The following is a 17,932-nucleotide window of genomic DNA, read 5'->3' on the forward strand; positions in this document are numbered from 1 at the left end:
CCCTACAAATAATTTGTGTGGCTACTTTCTCAATTTTCCCAAGATGCTACATAACTAGTAATGTTCTGAATGCATAGAAGTTAATTTATGACATGCAATGGATGGGGGCACTGGGGCTTAATTCTCATAGTGCTCCAGTCGAGAAAGGCTGGAATAGACACTTTGTCTCAACTGAAAATAGACCTTTGGTGTGAACAGAAAGCCCTTCTCACTCTTCTCAGCCAAAACACCCCCACCCCCGCCCCGCCCAAAGCCTTGCCTAAGATAATACTGCCTCCTAGAAATCTTTTCTTTCAGGGACACCTGGTGGCTCAGTCATTAAGCGTCTGGTTTTGGCTCAGGTCATGATCCCAGGGTCCTGGGATCGAGCCCCGCATCGAGCTCCCTGCTCAGCGGGGAGCCTGCTTCTCCCTCTGCCTGCCGCTTCCCCTGCTTGTGCTTTCTCTCTCTCTCTCTGACAAATAAATAAAATCTTTAAAAAAAAAATTTCTTTCTTTCTTTTTTTTTTTTAAAGATTTTATTTATTTATTTGAGAGAGAAAGAAATGAGAGAGAGCCCATGAGAGGGGGGAGGGTCAGAGGGAGAAGCAGACTCCCTGACGAGCAGGGAGCCCGATGCGGGACTCGATCCCGGGACCCCAGGATCATGACCTGAGCCGAAGGCAGTCGCTCAACCAACTGAGCCACCCAGGCGCCCCCAAAAAATTTCTTTCTTAAACCCATGATCCCAACCCAGACTCACTACAGTGAGGGTCACTGGGTGAAAGAGAGGAGAGGAAAGAGGGAAGGCCTGAAGTCAGGCAGATCTTGTTCAAATCCCAGCTCTGCTACTACCAGCTGCATGACTTGGAGCAACTTATAAACTTCGACTTCCTCATTTGAAAAATGAAAATTAAAAGAGATAAAGCCTGACATTCAGTATCTGATGCAGAGAAGGCTATTTCAGTTACATATTACTGTGTAACAAACCACTCCAATATTTTATGGCTTGAAACAACAGCAACCATTCATCTCATGATTTTACAGTTTGGCCAGGCTTGTGCAAGGACTACCTCTCTCTGCTCCACAGGGAGTGGACTGGGCTTGACTAGAGCTGAAGGGTCTCAGGTGGCCACACATATCTAGGGCTGTGGTTCGGGCTGTCGGCTGGGATGCTTGGCTGTCCTGCATGTGGCCTCTCCTAATTCAGTAATCTGTCCTGAGATTCTTTACCTGGGAGCTGACTTCCAGAAGCAAAAGCAGAAACTGAGGTCTAGGCCCAGACTAGCACAGCATCACCTCCACTATATTCTTTTGGTTAAAGTAGGTCACATGCTCAGCCCAGGTTCAAGGGAAGGGGAAATAGACTCCAGCTCTTGGTGGGAAGAGCACCATGCCCATCCTAGCTAGGATGGGAGGAATTGCTATCTTTTGCAGATTCCATCACAGAATGCCTTTAATATCTTACTTGTTATAAGAATGAAAACAAAAGTGTAGGAAAGGGCACCTCACCTTTATTCTTTCCCCAGGGCTTAATGAGACCACTCCAGTTTCTTCAGTATCTCCCAGCCCTCAAGTCTTAGTGCTCCATCTTTACTTAGCTATGTACGTGTTTATGTGTTCTGCTGTCTGCGTCTCTGTGATGGATGTGCATCCTGTTTTCCAGCTTATACCGGAGAGCGCAGAGAGGAAGAGAGCAAGTCATGTTCAGCATCTCTTTCAGCACCAGGCACTAGAGAGAGTTGAATTCAGCTCTGTCATAGACTCTAGACAAAAGGACAGTGTTCGAAACCTCTGCGGAAGAGAATGTGGATATGAGGAGAAAGAGGAGTCTGAGGGTCTGCAGATTCCATACAGTGTGGCTAAAGGATTCCAGTGTTCTAAATGTTTTTCCCATAGAGAAAGGCTCAAACAGATGGACACTTAGGCACTGAGGATCCACACATTTATTTAGATTAGTGCACACCGGACGCTGTGCTGGAGCTCCTTAAGAACACAGTCTCACCACAGTCAGGCTCCCTGGAGGCCCAGAGAAGAAAGGGTATGTTGTGACTGTGACAGCAAACCCCCAGCGTACATCCAGGATGCTCCGTGGTCCCTGGGTCCTGTGCTGTCACTTCTCTACTTACCCTGCTTTGTTTCTGTGTGCTGACTGTGAGAGAGGTAGCAGAGCAAGTCCCACTGACAAGGCTAACCCCAATGTAACATTAACATTAACCCAGAGAGGGAACTGCGGGGTGGCCAGAGAACTGTCTTTGCAAGCCAACTGGCAGAGAGAGCTCTCCTGAGAAGTCTGTGCTTTTAATGCATCCCTGAGGGTTTTTATTTGCTCTATATCAATGATGGACTCAACTAAATGGCTTCTCAGATGGTATTCATCCTCAGTTTTCATCAGCCAGGAACTGCAAGTCCAAGGAGACGTTGGGAACCAGTTCTTAATTCTCCCACGAGCTGCTTTTTCACCCTACTCATCAGTTCATACACAGCATTTCTACTGTGTGTGATTTAGAACCTGAAGGAGCTATCCCATTTTAAACGATGATCTGAGTTGCTCTTTGTCAGTAATGTGCTGCTTGGGACCACATACCCACATGTTCAATTGTTATTGACATGACGATAATGGTGGTTTCTTCTCTCAGAAGGGAAGGAATCCATAAACTTCAAAGTAAAAGGCAAGCAAACTAATCTGTTTCTCACCATGCTCATGATTCTGAGGTAGAAACAGTGGACAGGAGCAACTTCCTGTCTCTTTTTCCAACCATCCTCCACTCCTGGTTGTTCCCTTGATGCCTTTTCTTACAGCACCTGCCCACCTCCCTCCCACAGAACCCGCTTATTGTTAGGTAGATGCTATCATTCCTTTTCAGAGGACCATTAGGTCTAATACCTGTCATCAACTTGAGTACAGATAGACAGAGGATGTGACGAAAGTAGTACCATCTATAGTAAATTCCTTCCACGGAGATGATAGTAGTAGCTTACTAAAAAAAGTGGTTAAAAGCAAAGTAGTCACCAATGACTGCATGGTTGAAAGACTCAGGAATACATATCTGTCCCGGACTCGACGCTAGCCGTAAACATGACCTACTCCATTCAGAACCCCAGTCTCTTTCCTTACCTTTGTCAGAGTTGCCCTAATCCTCTCGGGGAGCCTCAATGAGGAGCTGCAAGAATTCAGACATTTCTCAGAGTTAACATCTCAGAAATCTCTGGGGAACCTTCTTGTGGAGCACTGGGAAGGGATATACTTCTCAGGTTTCTCCAGAGTCCATGGTGCTAATTAGGAGTCTCCTCAGGGGGAATAATAGGGCATGTAATGGCCCGTTCATTCCTGATTCATGCTATGCACACTTAGAGAGTGCCCACTCTGTGTCAGAAACCGGGCTCCACGCTGGCGGGGATGGGGTGGGGACGACAAAGACGAGTCAGACTGTCCCCGCCCTCACAGTGCTCTTGGTTTAACGGGGAGAAACAGATCAGTAAATAGGCACTTATATAACAATAGGCACTTATATAACAATACATTAAATGCAATGACGGACATCAGAATGAGGTGACAGGAATGGATGGATGAATGAATACTTCAAAAGGGGTAGAGAGGACACGCTTTTTTGCCTTTTAACAAACCAGAGGGGCAAGTCCTCTGGTTTGTTTAAAAGCCTAACAGACAACTGCAGCTTTCCTGGACTGAATCAAAGACTGTATAGTTGCAAGACATACGATCTGAGTGAAGGCCAGGAGGCTTGGGCTCTTACCACCACAGTGCTGACTCTTCACTTAAGCAGTGCTGGGAATCTTGGGTAAACCGATCACCACCCTGTGCTTCAGGTTCCTCCTTCACAGAATGGAACTAGCCATTCTGTATTACAGAATTATGTTGGAGAGAAATAAGATATTGGATAATAAAAACGGCTCCTCAAATCCATCCTGATGATGACAGTGCCAAGAGCACCTGCAGGGGGAGCCAGCCAAGCCCTGCTCCCTGCAGGCTGTGGCTCTGTCCTGAATTTTCCAGCTGTGGAGAGAGGGGATGAGTTCCGCCCTTACTTTTCACATCCACCTGACAGTCCACAGATGCCTCCCCAGGGGGTTAACCGCCTTGCAGGTGTAGATGCCCCCGTCAAAGGGACCACGTTTGCGGATTTCTAAAGAGCAGATTCCCAGGTGACTGAGAGCTCTGTACTTGGGGTTGCCTTGGATATCCATCTTGTTCTTCAGCCAGATGATCTTTGGCTGCAAGATAAAGATGAGGGGGCAGCACGGGAGTGGTGAGAACCAATTGTTCTTTTTGTGCTCAATCCCTGGAACTCCTCGCCTACAAGGCTTGGGGACACACCGGCCAGAAAAGGGGGAGGAGTAGGGTGCCTTAAGAACAGGTGGTACTGAATCTAGAAGAGATAATGGTCTTCTGGAAAGCTCCCCATTCCTTACATTTGGGGAGGGGTTCCCTTTCCAGTACCCTCAAAAGCCTTAATTAAGCTCCTTCTGTTGGTTTAAAAGAGCACCTGAAACCTTGCCTTGTTCATCAAGTATTCCTGACTAGAAAAAAGGTGGGACCTTCTGTTCCATCCTGTGCAAGCAGCCCCCTCATGGATCCCTAAGTACCGGGCCTCAGGATCTCCTCCTTTTTGTATATACATTGTTGAATCATTCATATTCTGTTCCCACTGTTGTCCCCTCTGGTTAGAAAGTAGTTTCTAGACGGCGCTTGTTGACATTCTCTTTCTGAGACGTTCTCTCCATGTAGTCTGGCCCAGGACTTCTATGCAAAAAGTACTTGGTAAGGTTGTAGTGACGTTTTATGCAGCATAGGGTACAGAAGTACAGCGACTAGATTGGAAAGGGCCTTGCTCAGGGTCGTGGCCTCAACTCTAGACAGCTGGCACGCAGATGGCCCTGAGCAGGTGAGGCATAGTGGATGACGAAGGAGAAACCAGGGGACCCCGTCACCTCCGCCAGAAGGACAACTTGAAGCTCACGCCCAGCTGCCAGCAGATCAGCAAGTGACATCTTCATCTACGAGGAACAGACACGAAGAAAGGAAACTGGAAGCATCATCCGCATCAGTGTGTCTTGGACTCTAAGGGCCCTGCCCGTTCACAACCTGCCCGACCTGCCGCGGAAGGGGCAGGTGGTGGGGATGGAACAACGATGCGGTCAGAATGCTCTTCCGCACAGTGGAGGTTAGGGCAGGGGCAGGGAGCGGCGCGGTGCGGCCCCCCGCGGGGCTCCCGCTCACCTTGGCAGAGGCGCGGACGGAGCAGAAGAGCTGGGTGTCATAGCCGCTGACCGTCGTGCAGTCTGCCAAAGGCTGGGTGAACTTGGGGGCTTCAGAGAAATCTCGCTGCGCAGACCCCTCGGTCTTGCCAACACTCGCTGAGGGGACCAAGAAGGGCCACGCTGTAGTGCCTGAGATCCTCACCCCTCTCCAACTCTTCATCCTCTACTCTTCCCAGCTCCCAGGCCCCGGGCCCTACCTGCTTTCTGGTCATGCGCAAGGTCAGCAGTGATGGGGGCGGTCTCCCTGAGCCCACACTGGTTCTCAGCAAAGACTCGAAAGGTGTAGGAGTTGCCCACGATGAGCTTGGAGACCGTGAAGCCGGTGCGGTGATAACGCTCCACCGTGAACCACGGCTTTGGGGTCCCAAGAAGATGCCGTGAGTGAGACCCCTGTTTGGTGAACTCACTCCACCTCAGCCCACCGCATGGAGCTACAGAGCCCCATTCCAGAATGCGTTCTTCCTCTCTCCCCACTCCCTCTCAGCTGGGCCTCACCCCAGATTTTGTGTCAGCCTTCTGCACGGTGTGTCCCAGGAGTGCTGTGTTGCCCGTGTCTTGGGGAGGTGTCCACTCCAGAGTAGCACTGGAGCCCCAAACGTCCACCAACTTGATACCCTGAGGAGGGCCTGGCCTCTCTGAAAGGGCCAAGCATGGCAGCGGGCATGGTACAACCCCCACATAAGCCTGGGATTCACTTCGGGAGTGCCCTTCCCCTTCTCTGCTCCGCTATGCCTCCCCTCCCCCACCACTGTGACCCTCGCCGTGGGGAGTCACCCCGGCTTCCCCAGCTCTCTGTGACGGCCCCTCTTTAGCCTGGAGACGGAGCCCCTGAGGACCACCTCTCTCCCACTCCCCGCACTGTACCGATCACCAGGATGTCAATGGTGGCAGTGGGCTCCAGCTCTCCCAGCTGCACACTGAGCTGGTAGCGACCCGAGTCAGCACGTTGGGCTTCTCGGATGAAGAGCATGGAGTCCTGCTCCCCATTCCGCACACTCACACGGCTGGCATGAAGGCACAGCCATCCCGTGTCCAGGTGGTTCGAGGTTTGGGTTTGCCCTAAGAAATGGTGAAAGCTGTGAGCAACCCCAAGAGGCCCCGTGGCCCTCCCTGCTGCAATGGGGGGTCAGAGCCACCCCAGGTCCTCATGGTGACCTGACTTGAACTGCAGATGCCTTGAGTTAGAAATTGGGGGGCTGTCCCAGGGCACTCGCCTCTTTCATCAACAGCCTGAGGATCATGGGAGGAACAAAGGGGTTGGCTTTGAGTTTCCCACCCTCTGAGAGTTTAGGTCACCTGGGGCAGCTGGGGCTAACAATAGCTGCCTAAACTCCCCAGAGCCCTCTAAACCGAAAGTTCCCAGACCTCTGCTGACTGAAGGACATAGGTTTGCCTCAGTTCGTCACATGGGGCATGCCCACCCCAAACCCCACCTCAGGAGTGCAGATGGAAGGGTCATTCTGCCTCAGACTTCTGGTGACATGGCCCCCTCCATTTCAGGCCAGGACGACTGCCCCAGTGCCAGCAAGACTCTTAGTATCTGTTTCCAAATCAAAACCCTGGCCTGGTCCCAGCATGAACCCAACATGGACCCAGCATGGGACCAGCATGATCACCTGGAATGGGATTAGTAGGTTCACAGTGTCTCCGACCTTCCGGATATAGGCCTGCCTCAAGGTCCAAGGTAGCCAGATCTTGGGGTGCTCTGAGTGATGGAAGGAAAGAGAACAGTGGGTGGTGAGCCTCCTGGGGTGGGAGGGGCAGAGCTCAGAGGAAATGGACACTGCATCTGCCTGTGCCCCATGGGCAGATGACCCACGTGCTCAGCAAATCCGTCCTCTCCTAGGGAATGGGAAGCTTGCTCCCATTGTCTCGCTGGGATTTAGGGCAGAGTGATTGGCTGAAAGATCCCCTCGAGAGCATTCAAGTCTTGTCAGAAACCACTGGAGCGTGAGCCTGACGCTTCTTTCTTTTAATGGGTAACTCTCAACTACTGACTTTTCATCAACCGAGATTTCTTTTCTCTGTTTGTGCACAGACTGGTGTAGCCTGTGTGGTTTGTCTTTCTATCCCTTCCCTACATTTGTCCTCAACAACGCTCCTTTTATCAAAGCCGCTTTCAATGTTAGTCTTGACCTCGAAGTGTCAGCCCTGCTTCCCAGCTTGATGCCAGACTTGAGGAGAAAGCTTTCCACTCTGCGGGCAGAGTGACACTGGACCCACTAGGGCAGCACTGACGTCACCACTCGGGGAGCTGGCATCTGGGTCCCTTCCTCTGCACGCTGCCCCGCTCGGGCGCCTGCGCCGTGCTCTTCCAGTTCATGGGCCATCACTTTGTACGGACACACTCTGGGAAAGACTAGGCCCACTGCTCGCTGCTCCGTGATCTCCCAGGCGTGTCCAGCGAGAAGAGGCGTTAGTTCCTGTCCCTTGGCTTCCAGGATGGAGGCAGGAGATGCTCAGGAAAGTGCTGAGTGTAAGGTGTGGAGGCCGCCCAGCTGTGACCTCTCTCCTCTCAGGAAGCCTCGGGCTGCCTTGGCTGAGAAAGCGCAAGCATCCCACCTGGCTTCCCTTGGGAGCCTGGCTGAGGCGACACCATTTTCCAGCTTTCTAGGGCTCTGGTCTCTCCTCGGGCAGAGATGGTCCCCTGCTGCTGTTGTCTTAAGTGGAATTGCGAGAGCGCTTCAGGTCTCGCCAACTCCCCGGCCTCTCCCCACAATTCATCCGAGCAGTTGCCAAAATTTCACCCAGTTCATAACTGTGGCAAACAGGCAACAGTTTGTCAGAGGTTCCCAAACTTTCTGATAACATTTCCCGGCAAACACATTCCTGAGCATTCTACCGCAGCGCATGTGTGTTTACTTATAAGTTGGACTGTTTAAATATGTACGTTATACACTGCAAACTTCTGAGCGGTGAACTGTAAAATAAAGTAAATAGAGTTTCCACTGTTCTTCCTGCTCCTCAGTCTGTAGCCCATGTTCTTCCTGCTCCTCAGTCTGTAGCCCACTGTTTAGAGACCAGGACCTTCCCTCCCGCAGTCTGCCTCCATCACCGTCTCCAGATCACTTTTGGCCCTGGTAAGTGAATATAAACACGGACACTCAGCGCATGCTGTCCATTTTATTGATCTAGCTTCCTTTCTCGCTGCGTGGCTTACGTTTCCCCCTGGGTGGTGCAGTCTTGGACTGCACCTCACCCCGGCCCCTGGCAAAAGCAGGAACTAAATGACGCAGGGCCTCAGGGCTCTGAGCCACTGTCCTGCCTGCGCGGCTCAGGGCCCGTCGCCTCTGGAAGAACACCGCAGCGCCCGAGCCCCGGCAGCTGAACCACTCTGCTCTGCTTGCCCTCTGTTCGCCTTTGGCGGTTTGGCGGGGGGGTGGGGCATGAAAAACAGAAGAAGTGTTTGTGTGATGTGTTCCCTTCCTGTGGTCATCTTGGCGAGCAACGAAGGAGTTGAGAACAAGCGGATATGACTTAAGGGTTTTCTGGAAAAAGAGGGCGGCGATTGAAAAGGAGGGTCAAAACCTCATCTTGTTGGGCTTGGTTCCCCACTGTTGGGTGGGGAAATAGCCCTTCACGCTCGCTGGGGAGAAGCCGGCTTTGCTGTCTCCTGCTCTGCCTGCTTGACGCAGAAGGACCTGGATGAGCCCCCGGAGCAAGGAGACAGGGGAAAGGGCTCGGAGGGAGAAACACATTTGTGAAGTTAGGCTGCCTCCCCATCTGGAAGTGTATGCCTGCAGGACCCGTTCTCCGAGCTCGGCGTATCTGCCCGCTTCCGGGCCCTCCACCGGCCACAGGGGCCTGGGCAGGAGGAGGCAAAGAAGGGAAGGCAGAGGGATACCCTCAAGAATTGAACAGGTTGGGGTGAGGAAAGGAGCCCGGTCGTCACGCCGGGAAGATGTGCTGTGCGAGCCCTGCTCAGACCTCAGGTGGGAAATGGGCTTTTCTATAGATAGGTGCAAGCTGACGTGTGTATTTGTGCCCACTTGGTGCTTCTTGTGCTTCTGAGACAACTGCCTTGGAAGACGTTAGCATTGTTTCACCTGAACTGAAGAGAACGATCAAAGAGATAGGTTTATGTGGAACGTAAAGTCAGATGGTGGCCCTAGAAGGAGGATGAGCAGAACGGCCCTGAGATGCACAGGGGATCCCAGCACGGGCAGAGAGACAGAGGAGAAGGGCTGACAGCTGGGACGGCAGTCTCTTCCTCCCTGGGGGGGCTCCCCTGCCAGTTCTTTGTTCATAGCGGGATTCCCTGACAAGATGATGAACTGACAGGGGACAAACTTAGTAGAATGTTGTGAGTCTGAGGATTAGTAGGTGAGGATTCTGCTCCCAGCAGGCTCCCAGCCCCCAGGGGCGGAAAGAGGGTGGGCTTGAGGCCAAAGCAACTGACAAAGTGCGGGAGGTGGCAGCGGAGTATTTGGCGGCTGCAGGTTCCCCGGGCAGCAGAATGTTCTTTTCCAGCTCCACCCAGGCCCTCTCGTGTGCCCGAGCAAGCGAGCTGTCTGCCCCTTTGCTAAGAATGTTGATGGGAGGGCTCATTTGGGGCATCTCTTCTCACACATCTGCAATCGAGAGAGGTGTTAATTGTACCGACCTTGGGGAAACGTGGCTTTTCCCTGACGCCCAAGGTCTTTCTGCTCCTCAGATGCCAGGACAGATGTGAACCAAAGATTACAGCCCTACGGCACAGCCTGGGTTTCCTGAGACCAGTTAGAGACATTGAGCGTGGTTTTCTTCCATCACAGAGTCTTGGGGGAAAGGCATTTTGAAAAGTCCTTTGAGAGACATTGGCTGCTTTTTTTTTTTTTTAAGATTTTATTTATTTAGTAGGGAGAGAGAGAGGAAGCACAAGCAGGGGGAGTAGCAGGCAGAGGGAGAAGCAGGCTCCTCGCTGAGCAGGCAGCCGGATGTGGGACTCGATCCCAGGACCCTGAGATCATGACCCGAGCCGAAGGCAGACACTTAACCGACTGAGCCACCCAGGCATCCCGAGACATTGGCTTCTGAGCTGTGCTGCTCTCACACGGCCTTTCTCTCAGACGGAATGCTGTCTAATTCTTTCTCGAAAATTAGCAGAGAAGGAGACTACTACTTAAAGTCCAAAGATCTTGACTCCTCTGGATTAGAAAATTCCTCTTAATTCTACCCTAATTTCATTCTGAAGTTTATGCCCATTTCCTTATTCGATGTTCATGGGAAATAAGTGTTCATATTCTCTCAAAATTTCCCTTCATGCCATTAAAGACTTTCCTCCAGCAAATTCTTTTTTTTTTTTTTAAAGATTTTATTTATTTATTTGAGAGAGAGAGAATGAGAGAGAGCACATGAGAGGGGGGAGGGTCAGAGGGAGAAGCAGACCCACCGCTGAGCAGGGAGCCCGATGCGGGACTCGATCCAGGGACTCCAGGATCATGACCTGAGCCGAAGGCAGTCGCTTAACCGACTGAGCCACCCAGGCGCCCCTCCTCCAGCAATTTCTTAAGGGCTGTGTAGTTCACGTTGATGTGATTACTTATGGCCTGGAGCGTGAAGGAACAAGACAGACACATTGAAAGAACGAAGGGGGTGTGTGTGTGTGTGCATGTGCACCTATGTGTGAGATAAGAGTGTGTGTGCAAGTGTGCGACAGTATGGCATGTGCGTGGGTAAGTGTGTGAGACTGTGAGCATGTGTGTGTGCATGCATGTGCCTGTGTGAGTGAATGGCTACCCAAAAAGAGCAAATGCACAAGGCAAGCTATGGCTTTGAAACAGTATGTGGCCTTGGCCTTATCAGAAACTTGTCTGGAGGGCGCCTGGGTGGCTCAGTCGGTTGAACGTCTGCCTTCGGCTCAGCCCCGCGTCAGGCTCCCTGCTCAGTGGAGAGCCTGTGTCTCCCTCTGCCCCTCCCCCTGCTCGTGTGCTCTCTCGCGCGCGCAAAAATAAATGATCTTGGGGCGCCTGGGTGGCTCAGTCAGTTAAGCGTCTGCCTTCGGCTCAGGTCATGATCTTAGGGTCCTGGGATCGAGCCCCGCGTCGGGCTGCCTGCTCAGTGGGGAGTCCGCTTCTCCCTCTCCCTCTGCCTGCCACTCTGCCTACTTGTGCCCTCTATCTCTCTGTCAAATAAATAAATAAAATCTTTAAAAATAAATAAATAAAACAAATGGTCTTAAAAAAATAAAAAAAGAAAGAAACTTGTCTGGAGGAGCGTCGTAGGAAAGGTGACCTCCGAAGCACCTTGTGAAGGATGTGAGTGTCAGCTCCTTGAAGACTGTGAAACTAAGGTCGGAAATAAACAGGACATAGAATCAGGCAACACTTGTCTGAGATTTGTGGCAGAGCCACAAGAGGGAAGAGGCCTGGGGCCTGGAATTATTGCATGCAGAACTATTTTTAATAGAAATAGAGAAGCTTTTTAATAGAAATGAACATCTATTGTTTTTGAGCCTTCAGTTCTGAGGCCTATTTGTTACATGGACGGGCATTCCCTGACGAGCACGGTCTCCGCCCCTAGAGCTCTGCTCTCCAGCACCAGCAACCCTGCGCACCACTGAGATCTCTGCTCCAGGCCTTCCCACCCCTGCACTCCCTGTTGTCCTCTCGGTTACCACTCTCTCTCTCACCCAACTTGCAGTCTGGTCATTACACTCACTCCCTTGTGTACCCACTCAGGTCCCTTAATCCTCTGGTACTGCACTGCGCTCTCCTAGCCATGGCCAACCCTAGTTAAATGCTTTCCAGCCACTCAGTGCCCACGTCCGCATACAGGGGAAAAATACAAGCGAGGCTGACTGTAAGCTGATGGCCACTAACAGTGACCACTAACTCCCAATGGCCCCTTGGCAATTCTTCCAGACTTCCTAGGTCCACCCAGCCTCCTTATTCTCCTGGGTGACAACTGGACACCTTCCTCTTCTAAAACCCCCATACCTTCTCCCTCATCCTCATCCTCAGTTGATGACCTTGCTAGTGTCTCAGGCCTGCCTATAGCTTATTTTTAACTCGGGAGTCAGAAAAAACCTTAAAGCCTATACCTGATCATGTCAGTTCTCACTTAAAACCTTAAAACCTATACCTGATCATGTCGGTTCTCACTTAAAACCCCTCACTTAAAATGCCCATCAGTCTCGGAGTTGAGCCAGTCTTCACAAGGGTACTACTACCTCTCGGCCCCCAAACCTACCATTCTCTCCCTTGCGCTGCTACAGGCACAGTGGCCCCAATCCATAGGGCACACTCCTGCCTCAGGGCCTTTGCACTGACTGTTCTCTCTGCATGGGAAACATTCCCCTCAAATATCTGCATGCATTGTTCTCTCATCTCCTTTAAGTTGCTGCTTAAATAGCACCTTATTAATGAGACCGTCACTGAATATCCTGTTTAAAATAGCAAACATATTTCCCACACCCAGCACTTTCTGTCCTCCTCTGCTTCATTTTTCGGCACATTTCTGACATATTGCATATCTTATTTGTTTGTTTATTGTTTATCTCCTTACGCTAGAATGGAACCTCCACAAGGGGAGTTATTTTTGCCTATTTTATTTCTGTAGCAGTGCCTGGCACATAATAGGCATAAAAGAAATATTTGTAGAAGGAAGAAAGAGGTTAGGAAAGTAGGAGGGAGGGAAGAAGGAAAAAAGGAAGGAAGGTTGCTCCCGGGCACGGGCTCTAGCTTCCCAAGCCTGGAAGACACAGAACAGTTTGGATTGAAAGGAGATGCAGTTATTCTGAAATCAGCAGATGGACCCTTCCTCTGGGTCTCAGAGTCTCCTCTTCTCCACGGCAGGGGTGCAGCCTGTCCCCCAGCCTCCCACCGATGCTGCCTCCAGGACCCAGTGCCTCCACGTAGCGCTGAGGATAGACCGAAATGGTTTCCCAGTGCCTGCCGCCTACTTCTGCTTATTTAGCCACAGAGCAGGCTCTTGACTAAAAGCTCAGTGTTGGCCAGTTACAGGTTATTTTGATGTTGCAGATGAATTTCTGCCTCTGGTGCCCACTCTGTTTCCCATGCACACACACGCTCACTGAGGGGCCCCTCTGGGTCCCGCGGCGCTCCCCATCAGGTAGAGGAGGCAGTAAGAGGAAGAAAAAGTTCTTGGAGCTCACAGGGACTTAGGGACCATCTAGGCCAGGTCCATGGCACCCTCAAGGACCTTTGAATGGGCTTCAGGGGTTCTGTGAGCTCCCTGAACTCGTTCGAGTATTTTTCCTGGAATAAGATTCCACAGACATCATCAGATTTTCCTAGGGGTCCACAGCCATCAAAAGGTGATCCTTCAATTTACAAATGAGAAAAGAGAAGCCCAGAGAAGGGCACCGACTTGCCTAGGGTCACAGGACAGAGCTAGGATTTGACCTTCTTCTCTAAGCAGATAACAGAATCGAACATACTTTGCAAAGTATCACAAGCAGCACTTACTATCAATGACCTCTGGGAGGCTAATGAATCGAGCTGTTGGCGCTGGGGGCCCTGACATGGGGGCTCCTGAGGCTGCACTGTGGCGGCCGGCCAGGGGCTGTCAGGAGCCCAGGGCCCACAGCGTCTACTCACAGCCAGAGGGAGGAGCGTGGGTGAGTTGGATGCCCTCCCCCAGGGTCTTAGGGAGACCAGCCAAGTCGGGAGTCAGCAGTCCCGGCTCTCATTCTCACTCTGTGGCTTATTCCCTGCACCTTTTGGGGAAGGAACTGGTTTTCTGCCTCAAGACCATCCCAGCCTAATGTGCTCACAATAACTTCTGTTACCCCGAGCTCCTTTCCAACGGAGCAAATTCAGCCGGCTCTCTGCCTGTGACATCCGAACAGCTCCCGAAAACTCAGCGTCTCCCGTGAGGGTGAGAAGAGGCAGCCAACTTTCCCTACCCAGCCCCATTTGCAGGTAGAACTCTTAGTCTTCACTCCTGCCTTGGAAATATCTTATTATCTAGCCACATCTTAGTTTGGCCTCTTCCAAGGCACTTTGGATCATCTCAACAATCCTTTCAACCACCCTACTAGATTGATATTATTAATTACCATTTTACAGGGAGGAAATTGAAACTGAGCAGTTGGTTGGCTTGTCCAAGGGCACAGAGCTGCCGGAGGGGGCACTGGGCAGAGTCTAGATCATGTCGTCTTCTCCTACCTCTCCCTACCGTGGGGTTCCATGAGCTGCTTGCTTGCGGTCTTTGCATCCCCTGCAGTCAAGATGTCAAGGGGCCTAAAGCACGGACTTTGTGCAGGTAACAGCCTTAAATGTGCGAGGCGCCTGTGGTCCCTCCTCCCGGTTACCGCACAGAAGGAGAAAGCCTGGCTCCTGCCTGCCATCTCTAGCCGGCCGAGCCAGTCACAGTGGCGACAGCCCAAGTGAACATCACAGAGCTCACAGAGCTGTTAGCTGCAGAGGCCTTGGCCAGGGGCGGCTGGGGAGTGGGCGGCTGGGCCACCGGCATGGACACCCGGGACTGGCAGGGCCACCCACCACCTCCTGGCTCAAAAGTGCCTCTTTGCTTAGAGGCCCACAGACACCACTGTGGAAGGGAGGCCAATGGTCCTCCTAGATGGGCTCTGCTTCCATGGGGCTCGGACCCTGAGAGGCTGGGGTTTTCCCTGGGAGCCAGCTGGAGTGTTAGGGTAGGTCCTGGACCCACAGCACTGCCCAGGGAGAGGCAGAGTGTCATGCACTGTTTGTTCACCACCCAGCCTCTTGGTTGCTAGAAGCTTTTCATTTCCCCCTTCTAATCCAGATGGCCACCATTGCACCCCTCATTCCCTCCCTAGCTTACGTATTAGTATATCTGGTCCTCGGTCCCTGGGACAGACATTTTATTACAGGTACAAATATAAACAGATCATTTTTAGTCACTGTAAAGTGCCACAAACACCATTCACTGACTTCTCGGCTAAAAAGCACAAACCCAGCAGAGACACTTGAGCAGCAAATAAGAATCCACCAAAGAAAGGGGTGGGGGCTCCAACTAATGCTCCTCCATCCTAGGTACCACCCATGAAGTCGTTCACCTCTGCACAAAGCTAAGGAGGTGCAGCCGGGTGTTAGAGAGACCTCCCTAACTCCTACCAACCCAGCCGCCTCACCCTTCCCAACCCCCCAGGTCACCTTCTATAAGGGACAGGAGCTGGGGAATGGGGCTGCCGGACTCTTGTTGAGATGAAGCAGGGGGTCCTTCGGCATTGGCTGGGCTCGTTTCTTTCACCTTCAGTGTGGATCCCGAGGCCGCCTCCAGAGCTGTGGCTGCTTCCATGCTGGGCCACCCCAAAGCTGCGCTCCAGCGGGAGATTTTCACTGGTGGTGGTGAGGGAGGGGCTAAGCACCTGCTCTCCAGCCTGGTCTCCCGGAGTTCCAGCCACAGGCTTATGTAACTGGCCTGGCCTTCTCCCATCCGGCTACTCTCAGCAGAAGGGCTGAAGCAGGGACTGGGGAAGAGAGGGACATCAGACAGCAGCCCAGAATAGCCGCAGGAGGACTGAGGGGACAGCCCTCGTATAACACTGCGGAGGGAGGGGAGGGCCTGAGCTTCTAACAGCTCCCCTGACTGCACACACAGACCACACAATGGGGCCCTGGCTCAGCAGGCTTAGCAGATTCACAGGCACACCTTTAAGGGCTCCTTCTCTCTCTGCTCCACAGTCAGCGAGCTGTAAGGTCTTGCCAACTCGCCCTTTTCAGGGGTCTGTCCCCATCCCCTCCAGCTAAGCCCCTAGTGGCGGTGGAAGGCAGAGTCCGTGCTCTGGAGCCAGACTACCTGGCCTCACGTTTGGCTCCATCACCCACCAGCTTGTGTGACTTGCCACACATCACATCTCTCTCGGGTCTGCTTCCCCACCTGTAAAACGGAGAGGATAATGACCGTAGGGTTGTCGTGAGGATTACGAGAGGTAATCTGTGTAAAGTGCTTAGCAGAATGTAGCTAAGTGCTCCATAAATGTGAGCTATTTTTAGGTCAGGCCGGCATGTGGCCCTCTGAGATAAAGCACCAGCAAAGTGAGAGGCGGCCCGGGGCAGGAGGCCAGAGGACGTGTGTGTGACTTCTGGTTGTTCCACTCACTCATGAGCTAGGTGACCCTGGGCAAATCACTAACTCTGAACCCCAGGGATGATGCTGCCATGACTGTGTTGAGGAGAAAATGGTAAGTGGAAGGAAGTGGCCAGACCACTGTGTTAGTTACATACTAAGGGTCCTGCATGATGTCTCGGCTCACCAAGCCATCATTCCTTATGTTCTGTACCCTGCATCTAAGTGGTTTCCTATCATATCCTCACTTCAGTAGCTCCAGAAACCAGCATCCCCTCCCGTGTGTGTGTGTGTGTGTGTGTGTGTGTGTGTGTGTGTAAAGACGTTACTTTTTAGAGCAGTTTTAGGTTCCCAGTAAAGTTGAATGGAAAGTACAGAGTTCCCACATACCCCCTCCTCCTTCCCACCACCCTTTTCTTTTATGGAAAAAAAAAGATGAGTGTGGTTGAATGAATGGGCTCTTTACACTCATTTTTCCCCTTTAGCCCTCAATTTGGGGGCAGAGTTGATAGGATCCCAGGCGCCTGCGCTCATATGGGGTGTGAAAGCTCCTCTTTGCAGCTCGTATCGGGGCTGAGGGCCAGGACAGCCTGCAGACACACTTCCGGCCCAGGAACCTATTTATCAGGAGCTGGGGTGGCGGAGGAGGGCGCTACGGAGCTTGGCCTCTGAGGCCGAACTCGTGCCACTTCGGGACTAGTGCGAAGGCCTCTGCCCGGTTTCTCTTGCCTGACCCAGCCCAAGCCCTTATAAGCACAGAGTCCCCACACCAGGTGGTATGAAATTGGCCTAGACTTTCAGTCTGAGCCCGTTGTTGCAATAAAGGTATAAAAGAATCAAGTTAAAAATGCAGACTCCTAGGGTCTGTCCATTACAAAGTCTAATTTAATGGGTCTGGGTGGGGTCCAGGAATCTGCATTTGAAAAAGCAACCTAGTGATTCTGGTGCAGTCAGTCTTTGGACACTAGGTTGGCTAGACTTCCTGAAAATAAAACTACCATACACCATCTCCTGGGGGAGGAACTCCTCGGCCAGAGAGCCGGCTCCTTCAGAGCAAGCTCTTCTGCCTTGTCGTCTTCAGATCATGATGTCAGAGTAAGTATTCATTCGAAATGTTCCCCAGGATGGCAGGCTGAGAAGCAGTCTTCAAGGCTTGGCTAAAGGCTCAAGGGAGGACGGGAACCTCTCCTAAAAGAAATATTTGGGGAGAAAGGAAAGCCACAACTCTTTGAAAGGTCCTTCAGTGAAATGGACCAGGCAGGACTATGAGCAAGAGCCGCAAGAGAAATCTAAGAGAGGCAGCTGGGAACGTACTGAACTTAAGCTTTCAGTGTTGTCACTTGTCAAACTTGCCTGAGGGAACAGCTAATTTGGGACAATCACTCTGTGCCCCTGTGTCCAGAGGAAGTGGGTAGCACTCACACCCTGAGAGGGCGTGTGGGGTAAGAACGGGGAAGCTGGTGCTACAAATACCCATGGGAGGTAGACCTTTACGGGCGTAAAGAACAAGAAAAACTAAGTTTTCCCCCACAACTTACCTAATACTTCTCATGCTACCAAGGCAGTCGTGGCTCTTTACCTGGCTTATTCTCTGGTTGCTGGAGTTTGATTTCTGAAGCTAGAAACACTGGGAAATCTATCATGGTAACAAACTGTAGCTTAGTCATTTCGATAGG

General features: G+C 51.8%; 1 protein-coding gene across 1 annotated transcript; it reads right to left on the bottom strand.

Moving 5' to 3' along the window:
• Positions 1-1,906: 1,906 nt before the first annotated feature.
• MYBPHL (myosin binding protein H like) lies at positions 1,907-17,801 on the bottom strand. The gene is given in 9 exon segments (XM_081815608.1): positions 1,907-4,064; positions 4,067-4,211; positions 5,218-5,354; positions 5,456-5,612; positions 5,754-5,893; positions 6,123-6,269; positions 6,272-6,317; positions 6,875-6,963; positions 15,341-17,801. Coding segments are annotated over 9 exon segments (1,314 nt in total). The 5' UTR covers positions 15,624-17,801; the 3' UTR covers positions 1,907-3,894.
• Between the last annotated feature and the right edge of the window lie 131 nt (positions 17,802-17,932).

Source organism: Leptonychotes weddellii, chromosome 4 (genome assembly GCF_054177405.1).
Source record: "Leptonychotes weddellii isolate Sample4059 chromosome 4, ASM5417740v2, whole genome shotgun sequence".
Taxonomy (NCBI): domain Eukaryota; kingdom Metazoa; phylum Chordata; class Mammalia; order Carnivora; family Phocidae; genus Leptonychotes; species Leptonychotes weddellii.